The 20,906-nt window shown below is 36.2% G+C and overlaps 1 protein-coding gene across 1 annotated transcript in view; it reads right to left on the bottom strand.

Annotated features, from left to right (window-relative positions):
• Positions 1-20,906, bottom strand: part of L3HYPDH (trans-L-3-hydroxyproline dehydratase) — a 51,726-nt gene continuing 30,820 nt past the window's right edge. Inside the window, exon 5 of the mRNA XM_053697306.1 lies at positions 1-7,969. Coding sequence (XP_053553281.1) covers positions 7,844-7,969 — 126 coding nt within the window. The 3' untranslated portion in view covers positions 1-7,843. The remainder of the gene's footprint in view (positions 7,970-20,906) is intronic.

The raw sequence follows: 20,906 nt of genomic DNA, 5'->3' as shown, positions 1-20,906 counted from the left end.
CAAGGTCTTAAACGTATTTTATTGGTTACACATTCACAATCAATTTTACAAAATCACTACCTCTTTGTATTAATGTAAATTATATTCTGTAGAAATTGCTGGTATAATTTTTTCACAGCTGCGTACACAAAATATTAAAGTGACATAAAACACTAAGGGCTAGATTAAAAGTGGAGCGCAAAATATTCCTTTCGTGAACTGTTCGCTGGTATTACAAGTTGAGCACAATGTGAACACAACGGCATTGCAGGGAAGCTTAGCGCTCACGAGAGCTTGCTTCCATAGGCTCAAATGGTAGCCTCGTTCTCATGCCGTGAGACAAGGCTGAGAACCTAGCGCAGCAAAGGGGGTAAGTCGCGCAGCGTTGGCCAGAATAGTTTGAATATATATTTGTGTTTATATGTGTATATACACATATTAACAATTATATATATATATATATATATATATATATATATATATATATATATATATATATATATATATACACACATATACATACATACACACATATATACATATATACACACACATACATTAGGGATTCGGGTGACCTTATCACTATGCTGAACTCTGTGGAAGTGATCAATAAAGATGACTTATTGGTAACAATGGACGTGAGGAGCTTATAAACTGTTATTCCACACTCTGGTGGCTTGGAGGCTATTGCCTCAGCACTAGCCCGTTTCCCTTATATAAGCCCACCGATCTTTCATTTTGGATATCTTGGAAAAATGTCTAAAACTGAACTATTTCAGATTTGAGAACACTTTTTACCAACAACTCATGGGGACGGCCATGGGGTCAAACATGGCCCGTCCTATGCTAATCTCTATATGGAGCACTATGAGCGTGACATTATGGACATAGACAACCACGGAATGGTTAAATACTACAAGAGATACATAGACGATGTCTTCTTCATATGGCATGGATCTGGGGAAACACTAACCAACTGGGTGACACAACTCAACAATCAAGAGTCACCAATCAAGTTTGAACTCAAGTATGATAAGGACCACATTGACATTCTTGACCTAAGGGTTTATAAGAAACAAGATAAACTTTTCACAACCCTATACATTAAACTAACTGATCGAAATTCGTTACTGGAGGCTTCAAGCAACCACCCTCCACATACCCATAAGGCAATAATAAAATCCCAAATGATCAGGGTGACGAGGAACAACACTGAAAAAACAAACCGAGAACTTCAGCTGGACATGATGACCAATAGTTTTCTACAACGGGGCTATAGAACCGACCTCATAGAGGAGGTGAGACAGGAGGTCACATCCCAAAAGGGACGACAGGATACTCAACCAGGTGACAAAAAGAAAGCCAGGATGGTTTTTACCACCACCTATAACAAAGGGAAGAAGATACTAACCGAGTCCATAAGAAACAGATGGAAGATCCTTGGAACGGATAAAATATTTCCCTTTTGGCCAAATGGACCCCCCAATTATGGGATACAAATGCGGAAGAAGTTTGAGAGACAGATTGACGTCTACTGATCCACAACATTGCTACAAGAAACAACAATGGCTCAAGACCAAGAAAACTGGGTGCTATAGATGCATGGGTTGCACTACCTGTAATGGTATGATTCCATGTAAGATCTTCCGGAACCCCCACACTACTCAGAAATATTCCATAAGACATTTCATCACATGCCCGACAAGCCACCTGATTTATTTGCTCAACTGTTGCTGTGAACAGTATTACGTCGGAAAGACGACCGACAACGCACGGCTAAGGATGGCCAATCACTGCTCAGCAATTCGGAGTGCCCTGGATAAGGGAGTGTCCGACGAACTAGTAGCAAGACATTTCCTACAGGCCAAAGTTACAGAACTAAGGTTTATCATTATCGACCATGTTGGGCCCCCCCCTTAAAAACGGGGAGGGGACCGTGACAGAACACTTCTCCAGATGGAATCAAGATTGATTCACCGACTGGGTACCCTACACCCAAGAGGCCTGAATATGTCTAATGATTGGCACTGCTTCCTTTAATCACTGTAGAATGGGTGAGTGACCAAGATATACCTGATGTCATATTATGCTCTGGGTTCCTGGACCAGTGAGGGTCACATGCGATAGTGGGACGTTCACTAGGTTGGGCCAGTTTAAAGCATTAATGCACATATAAGAGGTTATTTTGTACACCCACACTCTGATTGTATATTAGGAAGGTCTTGCCATAACCCCAGAGCGTTGGATTAGGGTACCCCCTTGGATACAATTGAACCACCACATATTTGGGACATAACTTTTGTACTATAACCACGAGGTTGATGAACTGTACATTGTGATTTTACCTTGTAAACCCCTGGATAACTACCGAATACACTATCTATTCCAGATCTTGATTGCCACTTGTAACAGGGGACCAATGATAATGAGCCACTTGAGGTCCTACTGTATGAGATAATCCACATTCAGGCACAAGGCTCATATGCTGATTACTAAATAAAACAGACAAAAGTTATCAGTTTGTATATCATGTGGGTACATATACGTGTATATATATATATATATATATATATATATATATATATATATATATATATATATATATACACACACACACATACATATATATATATATATATATATATATATATATACATACATACACACACACACACACACACATACATATATTGAACTACATAAATTGAGATGCACACATGATGGGTAGGATGATATAGAAGTAATGGTCTGTTTTAGAACTTATGATATGATTAAGATGTATTTGATACACTTTGTGCTGTATGCTCTACACCTATCCCTGATCCTCCAGTATCAGAGGTAATGAGTGTTCCCAGGGACAAGCCAGGACAAAGATCCCACTCCCTAGATGACTCAATTAATAGCCCCTCATTACATCTTTGAGCGCTCAATGACCCATTTAGCATAGATGCTTCAATAACAGATAAATACTCTATTGCCATGTTGGTGCACTGCACATAACATATAGGATATACTTTGTCCCTTATGTTTACATTTTAATAGGCTGAACTGATTGGACCTACGCTGACGGTAACACTATGGTCTATTACCCTACAGGGTTATTATACCCTAAACACATTGCAAGACTCGTTTCTCTCAAATCCTAAGAGACACAGGAAAAAACAGCCCTGAGACTACTACAGCCACACGTAACTCACGCCCAGCCGCCTGCGTCAACAAGCTATGCAAATTAGCCATGCTGACTGACACAGAGCGTCGCAGACGTCGGATCTTTCTTATCCGCGCCTGTTCTAACACACTCAAGTGGCTGCCTGGAGACGTACGGGTAGTAAGCAGTACTGCTGCAGAGGTACATTAATATGCAATTACGCATGTGTTTGGGTTTTCTTGTTTACGCCATACAGACAATTCCCCGTCATATTTTAAACTCACTGAGGCGGTTCAAATAATGATTAATCTTGTTGCGGTTTGTGCAGACCGTACTGGGGTGTTAGTTAACCCTGATCCAATGTAGCTGCAGTCTGCTTGTTTGACATAGCGATACCCTAAAATAAGTGTATGTACTATGAGTGTTATAAATGAATATTATGAGCTGAATTTTATGTGCTGACTTTATTAGTATGCTGATATATATCAACCAATATTCTCAGTTATATGCATATATTGATATATCTATACACTATTTTTTTTCTCTGTTTCACTCTTGTCACCATTTATGAATATCATGTAGATATGAATTGACACTTGTTTTATTGATGTATATATAATTATAGGTCAACATACCTATATATTTGTGTGTTATATTGATAACCTGGCAACCAGGGTGTTACCATAACATTTATCAGCTGCTTGCCTGAATACATTATCCCTTTAAGGGAGTTATTGATTAAAAAATAACTGTTCTGTAGGTACAGAGCTTTTTTTTTTTAATTTCCCCACAATATTCCTTTAAATTAATGGGTTTTTTTTATAGTAGCTTTTTATTTGGTTTTAAAACATAAGTAACAATTGGGGACACGCAGGTCCCCTGCTCTAATAGGTACAAACAAGGTATTTGGACACGCAGGTCCGAAATAGATCAACACACATACTGAAAGGATGCAATTAATAGGGCCTATGAGCACCCTGGAAAGGGAAAACATGAGATAAATGTTCCCTTAAGCACATACATGAATAGCATTATGGAACCATAATTCCCCATCCAAGGAACACACAAGTTAGGTCTAGTCAATGAGGAAGCTTATACTTCTGTGATATCATAGGGTTTGCGGCGAAAATAGTTCGCCTAATTTGAGCCCTGGAGTGGGCTCTGTATGTGGGGGTGGGGGGGGGGGGTGGGAGGTGAACGTGCACAAAATATCTACTGTAAGTAAACATAGAGGCGATTAGCCATTGCACAATATAATAAATTAAATTAAGTGTTGCGTGGTCTGGGCTTAATATAGATCTCATAACTTTCTTTATGGTATAATATGATATAATATAATATAACGGGTCCTAGACTCCTTTGGGTTACATGAAACTAGTCACCTGCAGGACTGAAAACCCTCCTATCATGCTATGGGGTCTTGTTGCACATCCTCACCAGATTGAGTAGTTAAGGCTTGCATATATCCTATGGGAGTAAGTTATCTCATAGACAATACATCAAAACAGGATACCTGTGTTAATGAAATTCAGGTCCCCTCATAGCACTTCATCTCGCTGTATAAGAAGAGTTTATATCAATTGATCTTAGGTTGCCACCTTCAAGGTTTTAAGCTTCCTTTATGTGTACTCCCTCAAGGCCCTGGCCACTGGTCCAGAAGGAAAAACACAAATTATGAAAGGATAGTCTTGAACAATAATGAGATAATAATGATACACATAAGCACAGTAGTAAATTGCAATTGTCCCTGCCAGGGGCCCCCTCTAACCCCCAGCCAGGACAGACACAAAAAATGGCTTGTCATTATCATTAGAGGCCTCATATCAGTGACCCAAGATCAATACAATTGTAAGGTAGCTACTAGGACAGCTGTTTCCCGGACACTTATGTAGATGTCTCTCCTGAGGCTCCCGACTAGCCCCCAGGTGAGGCATAAAGTCAAGATGTCCGCAGCCACTATTATATTAACACTCAGCAAGCTATATGGAAAAGGCAAACAGCAAGTTAAATTAACATTGAAGTCCCACAGCATAAATATCATACATTAAGGGAGTGGGATGTCCCAGGCTATAGAGTTGAGTATGAGATAAACCTAGTGTTAGACCCTTAGTATAAGAGAGCCATAACATGCAACATATATTATTAGTGTGTATACATTGTGAAATAGAGCCAAAATAAAACACTCACTGTGGATATAGGAGTTTTCTGACCCATCCTCTAACACACAATCGCAATGTAAATGCCAGCAGACTCATCTCTAACTGTGTCTAGTTGTGAGCTGCATATAGAGAAGTAGAGTGTCTGTAGAGGGCAGCACAATAAATGTATAACCAGGAATATTGGAGCAGACCCAAGCAATACAGGAAGCCAAGCGTGTACAAAATGTGCCATGCATAGAGCATAATTAAACCTCTACTCCCCTCCGGTGGTAGAAAATGGTAATTGCATCTTTCAACAGAAAATATACTTTTAAATCTAAATTCTGCAGTGCGGTGCATTTTTATACAAATGACTCAAATTATTGAGGTCAAAGGAGCTTAACAATGTGGATCAACTGTGTATATATATATGAGAAAAGCCTTCAGGGGACAGTTGTCATATTTAGCCAGGTCACATAGGTGGACAATCACTGTTGTAAGTCCGATTTCTGCCATGCCCTTATTAATACACATTCTCCCCCTCTTCCTGAATAAATTGAGAGCAATTCAATCGGTCCTATAGTGTAACATGCAAAAGTATGCTAGGCAGTGGGCACATAAGTAATATAAGAAACAAAGCATTGGTATGCAGATCGTTTGGAACACATAATAGGATTGGCTACATCTGCGTAATATTCAAAAGTAAAGATATTGGTAATATTGAAGCACATATGTTCCTAGTAGGAATTAGAATGAATAGGGAGTAAAAACATCAATATGTATTAAACAAGTTGCAGCTAAATAGTTCCCCAATGAGTATTGTTGACTTTTCACACCAAACATAAAATAAAAGTAAAGTCTCAGAGTCCTTGCTCTTCAAACAGGATCAGTTGAAGGGACACAGATAAGATCGTTCTCCTCATTGTCCTCCTATGAAATAATCTGTCCCATTACCCCACACCAACCGTAGGCAGCAAAGAGAGAGAGAGCAGCAAAGACACTTCTACAAGCTGAGGCCCTTCCACTATGTTTAGCCACCAAAATATTGCGGGAGCATGTCCTGTCTCAGCCAGGATAACATGGTCAGCAGAAATGGAGCCTGTATTCAGGTCAGTTCCCACCGCATTCTCAGAAGTCAGCTCACTGATCGATATTGAAGGGACCTTTAGATCTGCTCCGGTGCAACTCAGCCACATGTCACAATCAGTAAAGGGAATTGGTCCTATCTCCACACGATGCGGACCATCTACGGCTGACTGTCTCCCTTCCATATTCAAAGTGCTATACTCACAAGTCACTTCAGGTAAAAGTGAAGCAGGCAGAAACAAATCCTGCGCAGGAACAGCAGTCTCACTCTCACCAACTCTTATTTCAGCGCTGTCCACAATGTTTGAGGGCCTGAACCCAGCGAGACCCAGGGTCTGGTAAAGCAGTGTCTCCATTCTGAGAGAATGGCGATGCAAGACATTGTGCAGTTCAGCTTCCCAGGTATCAATTGCGGCAGCAGATCTTAGAGTAGGAGGCATTATTGGCTGTCTTAATGGCTTGAGAGTCACTGTATAGGATTATAGATCTCTGGAAAGACAGCAACCACGTGGCCCATCTGCCGCACGTAGGTAGAGTAGATAAGCTTGAAATTAACTGCTAAGTTGCGGTATCTTGCTTCATGTAGTTTCTTGAGGGTACTGTAGGACAGATCTTATGACTTTTACATCAAAATTTTTGTAGTAAATCCCATATTAGGCATAATGAAGTCAGGAGCTCCACTAAAACATGACCAGTCACTTCGGCTTCAGGCTCCGCCCCCCCTAAATTAATGTTTTAAGTACATTACCCTGACTAGGATATCTACTCGTCACAGTTCAATTTCTACTCGCCAATGGCTCGTAGGCGAGTGGAAATTTTGAGGTGTATGTGTATATATATATATATTTATAGGAAACACATAGTGCCCCATAGACCGCAATGTAAAGGCACTTTTCAGTGCCGTTTTTTTTTTCTAACACCCCACACCTGTTAACTTTAACCCCTAAAAACTGCTTTGCGCATTTTTTTTTTATATATATATATAAAAAAAAAAAAAAAAAAAAAAAGCTACTTTTTTTTTTTTAAATAAAAAATAAAATAAAATACAATATTATTTATTTTGGGGGCAATTAGGGGATTTTGATATATTCAGTATAAAAGAGATAAAATAATATGCAGATATTTTTTTAAAATAAATGTTATTTAAATATTGAAAAAATAAGTGTAAAGTTTTAGTGTTCACAAAGCAATAGGCAACACCATGTTGTAACCTAGATTTCATTCTCTGCAGAGGCCAATTAGGGATAATTAGGAGTCATTAAAGTGAGCAACCAATGACGGTGTGGGATATAACACAGTGTTTAAGTCTGGAGACTGGACATCCACTTCTAAATGTATTTGGTAAACCCACACTTTTCGGAGTAAAATTACAAGAAAAGGGGACAATTTTTTTTTTAATAATACAAGTATATTGGAAAATCTCATGGTGTTTAATGTCCCTTTACATTTTTAACCATTTGTGTCATAGGTGCTTACAATAAATAACACTGAGTTATTTAAGAAGAAATCCATTTTTTAGGGGGTCTTCATTTTCCAGAACAAAGCTTGAGGTACCAGTATAATATGCGTGACCAGAAACTTCCACAATTACAGCCTTGAAATCTCCGCACGTGGTTTCCTAAATTTCGTAAAAACAAGAGAACAATAAAATATATAGATAAATAAAGTGTAACGTATCACTTTGCATCATATCCGAGTGTCAGGGTTTTAGGAAGTTTCTATTTAAGTCGGATATTACCAACATAATAAAATCCCCTAATTTGTTAGAAATTAATCAGTTAATGGAAACAATGTGTTTAAAGGGACATGAAATCTACATTTTTTCTTTCATGGCTTTGAAAGAGAATGCTATTTTAAACAACTTTCTAATTTACTTCTATTATCTAATTTGCATCATTCTCTTGATATCCTTTGCGTAAAAGCATATCTAGATAGGCTCAGTAGCTGCTGATTGGTGGCTTCACATAGATGCCTCATGTGATTGGCTCATCCATGTATATTGCTATTTCTTCAACAAAGGATATCTAAAGAATAAAGCCAATTAGATAATAGACGTACATTAGAATGTCGTTTAAAATTGCATTTTGTATCTGAATGAAAAGATCATCATGAAAGAAAAATGTGGGGTTTACTGTCCCTTTAATGTATGTAAAGTGGTTTAAAGCGACAAGAAACCCCACATTTTTTATTTTTTTCATGACAGAGCATATAATTTGAAACAACTTTCCAATTTACTTCTATTATCAAATTTGCTTAATTCTCTTGGTATTCTTTGTTGAAGGAGCAGTAATGTACTACTGGGAGCTAGCTGAACATATCTAGTAAGCCAATGAAAAGAGGCTTATATGTGTAGCTACCAATCACCAGCTAACTGCCACTAGTGTATCCTTGCTTATGAGCCTACCCAAGTATACTTTTCAGCAAAGGATACCAAGAGAAGGAAGCAAAATAGATAGCTGAAGTAAACTAGAGAGAGAGCGAGAAAAAAAGGAGAGAGAGAGAGAGAGAGAAAAAGGAGAGAGAGAGAAAAAGGAGAGAGAGAGAAAAAGGAGAGAGAGAGAGAGAGAGAGAGAGAGAGAGAGAGAGAGAGAGAGAGAGAGAGAGAAAAGAGAAGAGAGCGAGAGAGAGAGCGAGAGAGAAGAGAGAGACAAAATTGTACATAAATCCAATTCCTATATCAAAATTATAACAACATTTCACAAGCTCAGTGTAGGAAACCCTGATATGGATTTGGTAAGCTCAATATAGAACGAACAGAAATACACACACAGGCCATTTTATTAGGTACACCTTGCTAGTACCAGGTTGGACCCCCTTTTGCCTTCAGAGCTGCCTTAAAGGGACACTCAATCAAAATTAAACTTTCATTATTCAGATAGAGCATGCCATTTTAAACAACTTTCCAATTTACTTCCATTAACTAAATGTGCACAGTCTTTTAATATTTAAACTTTTTGAGTCACCAGTTCCCACTGAGCATGTGCAAGAATAAGTGTGTATGCATTTGTGATTGGCTGATAGCTGTCACATGGTACAGGGGGAGTGGAAAAAGACATACATTTTAAAATTGTCAGAAAAAAAAAAAATCTACTACTCATTTGAAGTCCAGACTAAGTGCTATTGCATTGTCTTGTTATCTTGCATTTGTTGATTATGCAAATCTACTGTGCTGACTGGTCCTTTAATTCTTCGTGGCATAGGATTTAACAAGGTGTTGGAAACATTCCTGTCAGGATATCTGAGTATTATTAAATAATATATATATATGTAATTATATTTATATTTATCTGCACATAGATTTATGATAAGAACAAAAACTCACTTTATTTGTGAAACTGTTTGTAAAAAAAACCCCTCTCGTTCTGAAGCACAGATTTCAAGAACAAAGGAATTGCTTTCAAACGTTTCCTGCCTAAGGTGTGAAGTTAAAGTTCCTGTCCCAATTATCCATTTCAAAGGAGGCCTGTGTAAATAATTTTTCCTATCTGAAAAACCAGTCGGTAAGGATAATGGAATATACAACCATTCTCAAGGGATGTGGATCTGGGAGTAAATTGTCCCTTGCGGAGCTACATACGCATCCTGCCCAGACAAAAGAAAGTTTTTTTTAAAACATGTGTTCCTTGAAAACATAGACATCTTAAGGATACAAAGTTTGGACAAATCATATATATATATATATATATATATATATATATATATATATATATATATATATATATATAGTTTACAAACATTAAATATGTGCCTCAGACTATTAAATAATAGGTATGAATAAATGGATATGAAATTGTCCGTTTGTATAATATTAAATGTAAATGTCTGCTGTATGGAACAATAACTGCACTGGCATATATAAATATTACCCATTTATTTCAAGATAAACACATTTTTCTTTATTTTCCAGAAATCTAAATGAAAATTACAAGAAAGAACTGATGTTAAGATGAGATTTCTAAATAAGATGCTATAAGTTGACATATAGATGCATCATAGATCTTGGGCCCATGTTTTAAACACGGTTGAGACATGTATTAATAAATAACTATAATACTCATGTATATTTATGATATAAGATGTGACTAGGAAATGAAATATGTGCCAGTATATCAAATGATCTGATATACAGAATAAGTCAGATTAGACACATATTTCATTGATTGATACTACTAGTCCCTCAAAAAATGCAACTTTTAAGGCAGCTTATAAAATATGATAAATAAAATACTCATGTTTCATATTAAACTAATTAGAAAAAATGGCACTATATGGGTCCCATCTATATTAAAATTGTAAGTGATTGATACTGGAAATTAAAGTATTTGATAAACAGTTTTTTATAGTTAAACTGCAGCAATATTTGATGGTAAAACTGCATTTCTGGTTGTCTGCTGCCACCTATAGATCAGAGATGGTATCGCAGTCAAACGATAAATGGCTACTCAGGGAGGAGTCTCCCAAATAACCAAGAGATGTTCAGCTCAAGGGGCCTATCACAAGACAAGCTTCTGTGGGGTGTTTCCAACTTCACCAATGATTAGAATAAAAAGGGGTGGGGTATATCAGGTGATATAACCCTAAGCAAGAGAGAAAAAAAAAGGGCTTGTTCTTTGCTGCTGAGTTTTTGACTGACAAACTGTTGCCTTGGAATCCAGTTTCTCTAAAGCAAATTGGGGCCTAATTTTCATCCATCTTGCAAAAATACCTCTTAATTTATGAGGTGAAATTGGACTTATTGGAGAAACTCTGGAAGCTGAAACATTGATTTGGTTATTTGGGTAAAGTATAAGAAACTGAAGTATATATAATATTTAAATCAAAGGCATTCTAAGGAAATAGATTACAGCTGGTCAATTTAAAAGAGCATAATTAAGCAAAGTAAGTTGGTAATCCATATTGGGCACTGAACTAGAATTATTGGTTAGTAACAGAAGATTCTAATATTTTATTGTGGTATTTTAATGCGATTATTGTGAATACAGTAAATTGTAAAGGTATATTTTTATGATCTTTGTATAGAATATTATAACAGCATAAATGGTATCATTTGATTCATAATCTGGTTTCTATAGATATAATTCAATGTGTTTATAACTTTAACTTATCGTAAAGAACTTAGGAATAAATATTGATTTTGTTTCGTATATGCATTTTAATTGGGGGTTATTTTAAAGAATAATTATTAAATAAATTGTATTATAACCCGGCCATATACTGACATTCCTCAGAGCTTTTGGTCCATATTGACATGATAGCATCACACAGTTGCTGCAGATCTCCCATTCCACCACATCCCAAAGGTGCTCTATTGGATTGAGATCTGGTGACTGTGGAGACCATTGTAGTACAGTGAACTCATTCTCATGTTCAAGAAACCAGTTTGAGGTGATCTGAGCTTTGTGACATGGTGCATTATCCTGCTGGGAGTAGCCATTAGAAGATGGGTACACTGAAGTCATAAAGGGATGGACAGGGTCAGCAACAATACTTAGGTAGGCTGTGGCGTTTAAACAATGCTCAATTGGTACTAAGGGGCCCAAAGCATGCCAAGAAAATATCCCCCACACCATTACACCACCACCACCAGTCTGAACTGTTGATACAAAGCAGGATGGATCCATGCTTTCATGTTTACGCCAAATTCTGACCCTACCATCTGAATGCCGCAGCCGAAATCGAGACTCATCAAACCAGGCAGCATTTTTCAAATCTTCTATTGTCCAACTTTGGTGAGCCTGTGCAAATTGTAGCCTCAGTTTCCTGTTCTTAGCCGACACCCGGTGTGGTCTTCTGCTGCTGTAGCCCATTTGCTTCAAGGTTTGATGTGCTGTGTGTTCAGAGATGGTATTCTGTATACCTTGGTTGTAACGAGTGGTTATTTGAGTTACTGTTGCCTTTCTATCATCTCAAACCAGTCTGACCATTCTCCTCTGACATCAACAAAGCATTGTCGTCCACACAACTGCCGCTCATTGGATATTTTCTCTTTTTCGGAGCATTCTCTTTAAAACCTAGAGATGGTTGTGGTTGAAAGGGAGGGGTGCACAGGTATATGTAATCACCCAGCAACATACAAAACACGGAAGGGGGCGATTACAAATACCTGGGTGATTACATATACCTGTGCACCCCTCCCTTGTTCCCAGTTTGTCTGGCTTTGAGAGCCTGCATTGTGTGGCTGTGTTAGGGACTCAGGTGTTGGAAAGGACCTTGACGTGGTGCCTGAGCTTATCCCATTTGGCCAGATTTTAAATCTTAGCTGTGAGTGCTGGGTTTTCTTTATGTGATTATATATATGCTGTATCTTTACCTCATATATTGAGGTCATTCTTGTGAGTAGGTTTCATCTACTGGTGTTCTGTATTTTAATTAATAAAAAGGTTAATGCACTATTAGTGTTTCCTTTTTTCTTTGCATTCTATGGCACCACATTGAAGTTCTACCCTACTCTATGGAAAGAGGATCTGAAAGTTTTTAACCGCAAATACTCCATATCATTAAGGGGGTCCAGTATTCCATACAAAGAGGCTTATGCAGACAGCGGATGTTGTGATATATGATTACGTCTCTACTTACCTCATACTGATTGAGGTCAATTCAAGTAAGTGCACACCCTTAGGGGAATTGGAAGTCTGAAGAAGTTTTTGGGATCCATATGAACTGCTCAATCGTCCCAGTATTCGAGCTTTTAGACTTTTTAGTTACTTGCAGTAACTTTTAACTATGACTTTTTCTTTTTAGGATTTTGTACATATTTAATTCATTTTATATATGTGGGTTTATATATATATATATTTTTATTTAAAACTCATATATCATTTGCTGGAAAGCGCTTACCTTAACATTCTATTTCCATTTCTATTTTTAGAGGGGGGATACAGAGAGTCCCCCTTCGATTTAGGTTAGCTGCAGTCTTTAAGCATATTCAATATTAAACTATTGTATTTATTGTCATTTTTGAGGATCATTTTATATAACCCTCATCTGGAGCGCTGGTGGACCTAGAGCTTCCTTAGATATATTGTATATGTCTGGGATTCTACTTGCATACTTTGTTGTTTCTCTTTTCTGAGTATAGCTGCTCTAGGATTATTTGAATTTTATTTGCCTAAGTTTATATTTAGTTCAATATATTTTTTATACTAACTTACCCTTTGAACAATTGAATAGATTAGGGTTATTTATTCTCTCTTTTCTTCCTTTCTTTTCTAATATGGCTACTCCACAAGAACTAGAATATGGGGGATATTTTGATGCCAAGAATAAGATAAAGAAACTTTCTATTAGTACTGAGCCACAAATACTAATGGATAATTTAGGAATTACTAATCCCAAACATCTTTTTGAAAAATTAGATAAATTGACCAGAAAACAACTACTCAATTGGTATGATTGTACTAACTTGGAAAGGTATGTAAAATACCAAATAGTGCCAAAGGGTTTGAGATTGGAAAAGAATTCAATTATGGACCAATCAGAAGTAGAACTACTTACTGAATGGGACTCAGCTTTAGAAGAGGCATCTTTTAAAATGATTAGTATTTTAATTAGATATAGACAAAAGAAATGAGACAATCTGACCACAGAGATAGAGGACATTAGAGCAAGACTCAATGCATTTAAGGGAGATGTTTACTATAGAGAATTGGATGATTCCAATAAGTCTCGGATTGCCACTTTTGAAGCGAAAGTGGAATATAACAAAATGAGAAAATTTATGAGGGATTATAATGAGAAATTCAATACAGAAAAAAGTAATGAGGATAGGGATACGAATGAGGAGGACAAAACCGAAACTGTATACCCTGAGGTGTGGGAGGATCAAGTTAATACCCCCAGGGACAGAACAAATAGTATGGAATGGTTGGACTTATATTCCCCTAATTTTGACAGTGAGGGAAAAATTAGAAGCAATATGAATAGGAACAATGAGGGTCCAAACAATAATAATAATAATAACAACAAAAATAAAAATATGAATAAGAACTTTAAACAAAACCCCCAAAAACAGGGAATAGGGTCCAAAGTCAAAGCAATAGGGAACAAAGAGATACAAGAAATACCTTACATAACCAGGATTACAATGGTAGGAGAGAAAATGCCTACAATGTAAGAAGAGATTCATATAGGGGAAATTACAGACAAAGAAACAAAGGTTACTACCAGCACAATGGAAATGGAAATCCACATTATAGGAAAAATACAGTAGTATCCTCACCATATCAACATAATCGAACATACTCATATAATAATGAGGGGGGGGGACAGGGGAAACATTAAAACTAATTATTCCAGTAGCCAGGTTTTTTTAGGGAACCGCACAAAAATAAATGCCCCAAATTTAAGGTTAAAAAGGGACGTTACCCCACAATGGAGAAAACAAAATCCAAAAAAAAGACAAATAGAAAGAAGTACAGGGGATGTAGAGGAGGAAAACGGATTCGAAACAAACATAACAAAAAAACAAAAAACAAATTGGAACCATTAGACAATAGTGCAAAAATATTCAATCTTTCGGATAAAACTTTCAATGACAATATAATGGGAATCTTGAAAAAGGGTCTCTCATTTGCCCCTACTAAGGGACCGAACACTTTCACTTTGTTCATTGATCTACATAAATGTATCCGTAAGCTTACTCTGAGCAGACATTTTGAGAAAAATAAAGCTGAAAATCAAAATAACACACATAATACAAATCGTACTTCTCTTACAGAAGCAGATATGGAGACAATAGAACTACTGGTGAATCTAAATAATTAAACCGGGGTAGAATACATAAATATGGAAGAACAACATGATGAGAGATTGATAACGAACAAAAATTCTAATTTCTATCCAACATCATTGTTCTATCCTATACACTCTAAAGGCAACTGTATTCCAGTGTTTGAAAGCCTAGTCACTCAGGATTTCTATGAGTATTGTAAGAACTATAAAATCAAGAAGGACAACACTAGCACCAGGGACAAATTAGAAATAAAAAAACTTAAAGAAGATTTGGACATTGTCATTAGGGAAGCGGATAAGGGTGGGGGAGTTGTAATACAAAATAGGGCAGATTACATTAAGGAAGCCAAAAGGCTCCTTAATGATTCAACTACCTATAAAAAACTCCCAAATAACCCTACTAATATCTTTGTTAGAAAATATAATGACCTATTGGATACCGCTAAATTTCATGGAGTTCTAAACGAGGATGAATTCAAATTTCTGATCAATAATGATCCGTTGGTAGCAGTTTTCTACCACCTTCCCAAAATACACAAGAGCGACATTAATCCACCAGGTAGACCGATAGTCGCTGGGATTAACTCTTTGACATCCTCACTATCAGAATATGTTGATCATTTCCTACAACCTCTGGTACCATCTATGAAGTCTTACATTAGAGATACCCCCAACACCATCAATAAATTAACTGGAATCGAATGGAAGGAAGAATATTTATGGGTTACGGTTGATGTGACGGCCCTTTACACAAATATTCCCCATATTTTGGGTATACAGTCAATTGAATATTGGTTAAAAAAGTTAACCAACCTCCCAGATAAAAATCAAATGTTTATTGTTGAATCAATAAAATTTATTTTGGAACAAAACTATTTCATGTTTGAAAATGAATACTATATACAGGTTAGCGGTACAGCTATGGGGACTAAATTTGCCCCCAGCTACGCTAACCTGTATATGGGTCTATGGGAAGAGAGATGTATCTGGAACAGAGATGTATCTGGAACAACAACCCCTTTAGGGACAACATAGTATCTTGGTCCCGTTTTATTGATGACATCATATTTATTTAGAAAGGGGGGGTTGATACCCTATCTGAATTTTTCCTTTTCATAAAAGATAATGATGTTAACCTTAAATTCACAGAAAAATTCAATGATACTGAAATAGAATTTTTGGATTTGGTTCTGTTCCAAGAAGGAGGTAAAATAGCAACAAAACTATACAGAAAGGATACGGACAGCAATGGTTTTATCCATGCTACAAGCAATCACCATCCTAGCTGGATAAAAAACGTTCCCTATGGCCAATTTCTAAGGATTAAAAGAAATTGTTCCCGTCAAACAGATTTTGAAAAAGAAGCTGTTTCTCTAAAAAAGAAATTTAAAGAGAAAGGATATGGAGAAAGAAATATAGAAGCAGCCTATAAAAAAGTAAAAGATCTTAAAAATACAGATTTAATAAAAGGTACGATTGCAAAAACCACATCAAACAAAGCAAAGGGAGAAACAAAACAAATGAATTTCATCACCACATTTAATGAAGGATCAGTGGGTATTAAAAATATAATTCTCAAACATTGGCACATTCTCCAAAAAGATAAAATTCTAAAGGGAGTTCTAGATAAGAGACCAGGTTTTATCTTTAGAAAGAATCAAAATTTAAAAAATATTTTGGCACCAAGCCAATTAAGGAAAACCCAAACAAAGAAAACGTTGCTCAATGAGGGGGGGGCGCGAAGGGGGTCTATAAATGCAACAGATTGAATTGTTGCGCCTGTGAACATGCATATAATGGCAATAGACCCACTTAGCAGGTGTCTTCCACAACAAATGGTAAACAATGTGATATACAGACACTATGTAACTGTAAAACAGAATATGTAGTATACCTGATTCAATGTAGCTGTGACCTCCAGTACATAGGTCGCACGACACGCCCCTTTAAAAAGAGAATGTATGAGCATATAACCAATATCAAAGAGGGCCTGAAATCTCACAACCTCTCTGAACACTACAGGGTGGTTCATGAGCAAGACCCCAAATGTCTCAGAGGTACCATTCTGGAATTGGTGAAAACATCTGAGAGAGGGGGAGATAGGGAACGCCTCCTCAGACAGAGAGAGACCTATTGGATTCACCAATTTAACACTATGGTGCCATATGGTCTAAATAAGGATATTGACATTGCTGCTTTCTTGTAATTTTTGACACCTATAGTTTACCTTTATACAATATATATATATATATAAAGTGTATTTGTATTTTTATTCCCTCCATTTATCCTCCGTGTACATCCCTATTAAATATATACTTTTTATACCTCTGCTATTTAGGCACTTTAGTAAGGATTTTTTATGACATTGCTGCTTTCTTGTAGGCTTTGACATCTATAGTTTACTTTTAAATTAATAATATATATAAAGTGTATTTGTATTCCTATTCCCTCCATTGATCCCCCATGTATACCACTATTAATTTTATATATTTCTAATACCTCTGCTATTCAGGCATTTTAGCAGGGATTTTTTATGAAGAAATGTTCTCTTTTAGGAAAGAAAAGTGTATATATGTATGTGGATATATATTATGTATGTATATATATATGTATATATTTTTATTATGTGAATTTTAATTTTTCTATTTATATACTATTTCTGTATTATTAAGTATTCATTGTAATGACATATGAACTTATACATTTGTTTAAGTATACTCTCTATTTTTTATTGAATTTTTTATATGATAGGGTTTTTAAACTATTGAGATTTTAAATGCACTTACTGTTATACAAATGATTTTAGGGGTCGGATGTCTTATTTTCTAAATAGACATATCTATTATCTTAGTTGATTATCTATATATTGATATTTGAATTGCGATTTAAGATAAAATACCTCCCAGCTCAGATGTATCGTACTGTTAAAGTCCGGTAGTGATGATTTTTTATACATCTGACATACACACTTAGAATTACTTCCTGTTTACTCCCGATCGCTATGGAAACTAAGCCATCCGCCCGCCTGACGTAATCACGCCTGACGTCTGTAAAAGACGCGCAGGCGCTATAGCAAACACTCACCTCTGACGAAGAAGGTAGACGCAAGTCGTATACACCTTCGAAACGCGTAAGGTTTCACTGCTTAGTATCACTTCAAGCTGCCAATATTTGCCTGTGTTTGGATTTATATGCTGTATCTTTACCTCATATATTGAGGTCATTCTTGTGAGTAGGTTTCATCTACTGGTGTTCTGTATTTTAATTAATAAAAGGGTTAATGCACTATTAGTGTTTCCTTTTTTCTTTGCATTCTATGGCACCACATTGAAGTTCTACCCTACTCTATGGAAAGAGGATCTGAAAGTTTTTAACCGCAAATACTCCATATCATTAAGGGGGTCCAGTATTCCATACAAAGAGGCTTATGCAGACAGCGGATGTTGTGATATATGATTACGTCTCTACTTACCTCATACTGATTGAGGTCAATTCAAGTAAGTGCACACCCTTAGGGGAATTGGAAGTCTGAAGAAGTTTTTGGGATCCATATGAACTGCTCAATCGTCCCAGTATTCGAGTTTTTAGACTTTTTAGTTACTTGCAGTAACTTTTAACTATGACTTTTTCTTTTTAGGATTTTGTACATATTTAATTCATTTTATATATGTGGGTTTATATATATATATATTTTTTATTTAAAACTCTTATATATCATTTGCTGGAAAGCACTTACCTTACCATTATATATATATATATATATATATATATATATATATATATATATATATATATATATATATATATATATATATATATATATATATATATATATATTAGGGATGCACCGAAATTTCGGCCGCAGGTTTCGGCCGAAAATGGCATTTTTGGATATTTCGGTTTTCCTTTTTTTAACCTGTTATTTTCGGTAAAATTATTGTGTAGCATGTTTCAAATTTGATGCTAGCCTAGAGCTGCTGTTTAAGTTTATTACTTGACTTACTGTTCTGCATATAATGAGTTTTCTAGGACTATACTTTATTTGGATAATTAGTAAAAAAAAAAAAAACTGTTAAATATGACTCTGTTACATAGAACTAAATGAAGAATAATACAGTATATTGATATTTATAATTGTTTTAAGTAGGGATGCACCAAAATTTTGGTCGCAGAAACATTTTGGCCGAAAATGGCATTATTGTTTGCCTGTTTTTTTTTTTTCTTGGTAAAATTATTGTGTAGCATATTATTGTTTTAAGATATTTTTGTCCAATTTTAGTGTGTTACTTTCAATAAAAGTGTGGGATTTTTTTATTTGCTCTAATTATGCAAAAAAAAAAAAAAAAAATATATATATATATATATATACACACATACATATACACACACATACTGTATATTATGTATTTATTTATTACAACCTCAGAGTTGATTCCAGTAAAGAGATCTTAAAAAACAAACAAACACTGGAACAACAAATATAATACACACCCAATTAAAAAAAGAAAGAAAATTTATGCTTACTTGATAAATTTATTTCTTTTTAGACACGATGAGTCTACGGATTTCATCCTTACTTGTGGGATATTCACCTCCTGGTAAGCAGGAGGAGGCAAAGAGCACCACAGCAGAGCTGCTATATATACCTCCTCCCTTCCCTCCCACTCCAGTCATTTGACCGAAGTTAGGAAGAGAAAGGAAAAGTCAAGGTGCAGAGGTGTCCGAAGTTTACAAAAATTAATAACCTGGCTCAGAGAACAGGGCGGGCCGTGGACTCATCGTGTCTAAAAAGAAATAAAATTTATCAGGTAAGCATAAATTTTCTTTTTAAAGACATGATGAGTCCATAGCTTTCATCCTTACTTGTGGGATACAATACCAAAGCTAGAGTACACGGATGATAAGGGAGGGACAAGACAGGGAACCTAAACGGAAGGCACCACTACTTGAAGAACCTTTCTCCCAAAAACAGCCTCAGCCGAGGCCAAAGTATCGAATTTGTAAAATTTAGAAAATGTGTGAAGAGAGGACCAAGTTGCAGCCTTGCAAATCTGTTCTACAGAAGCTTCATTTTTGAATACCCATGAGGAAGCAACAGCCCTAGTGGAATGAGCCGTAACTCTTTCAGGAGGCTGCTGTCCAGCAGTCTCATATGCAAAACAGATAATACTCTTCAGCCAAAAAGAAGGAGAGGTAGCCGTAGCTTTCTGACCCTTACGTTTTTCAGAGAAAACGACAAACAAAGAAGACGACTTACGAAAATCCTTAGTCGCTTGTAAATAAAATTTCAAAGCACGGACCACGTCCAAATTGTGCAAAAGAGGTTCCTTTTGAGAAGGAGGATTAGGACACAGGGAAGGAACAACAATCTCTTGGTTAATGTCCCTGCTTGAAACAACCTTAGGAAGTAACCCTAGGTTAGTACGTAAAACTACCTTATCTGAATGAAAAATAAGATAAGGAGAATTGTATTGTAATGCCGAAAGTTCAGACACTCTTCGAGCTGAAGAAATGGCAACAAGAAATAAAACTTTCCAAGATAACAACTTAATATCTAAGGAATGTATAGGCTCAAACGGAACCCCTTGAAGAACTTTGAGAACTAAATCCAGACTCCATGGATGAGTAATTGGTTTAAACACAGGCCTGGTTCTAACCAAAGCCTGACAAAAGAATTGAACGTCTGGGACATCAGCCAGACGTTTGTGCAACAAAATAGATAAAGCAGAGATCTGACCCTTAAGGAAACTTGCCGATAAACCATTCTCCAATCTTTCTTGGAGAAAAGACAAAATACTGGGAATCCTAACTCTACTCCATGAGTA

Source organism: Bombina bombina, chromosome 1 (genome assembly GCF_027579735.1).
Source record: "Bombina bombina isolate aBomBom1 chromosome 1, aBomBom1.pri, whole genome shotgun sequence".
NCBI classification, from domain to species: domain Eukaryota; kingdom Metazoa; phylum Chordata; class Amphibia; order Anura; family Bombinatoridae; genus Bombina; species Bombina bombina.
This window is presented reverse-complemented; position numbering and strand designations above follow the sequence as displayed.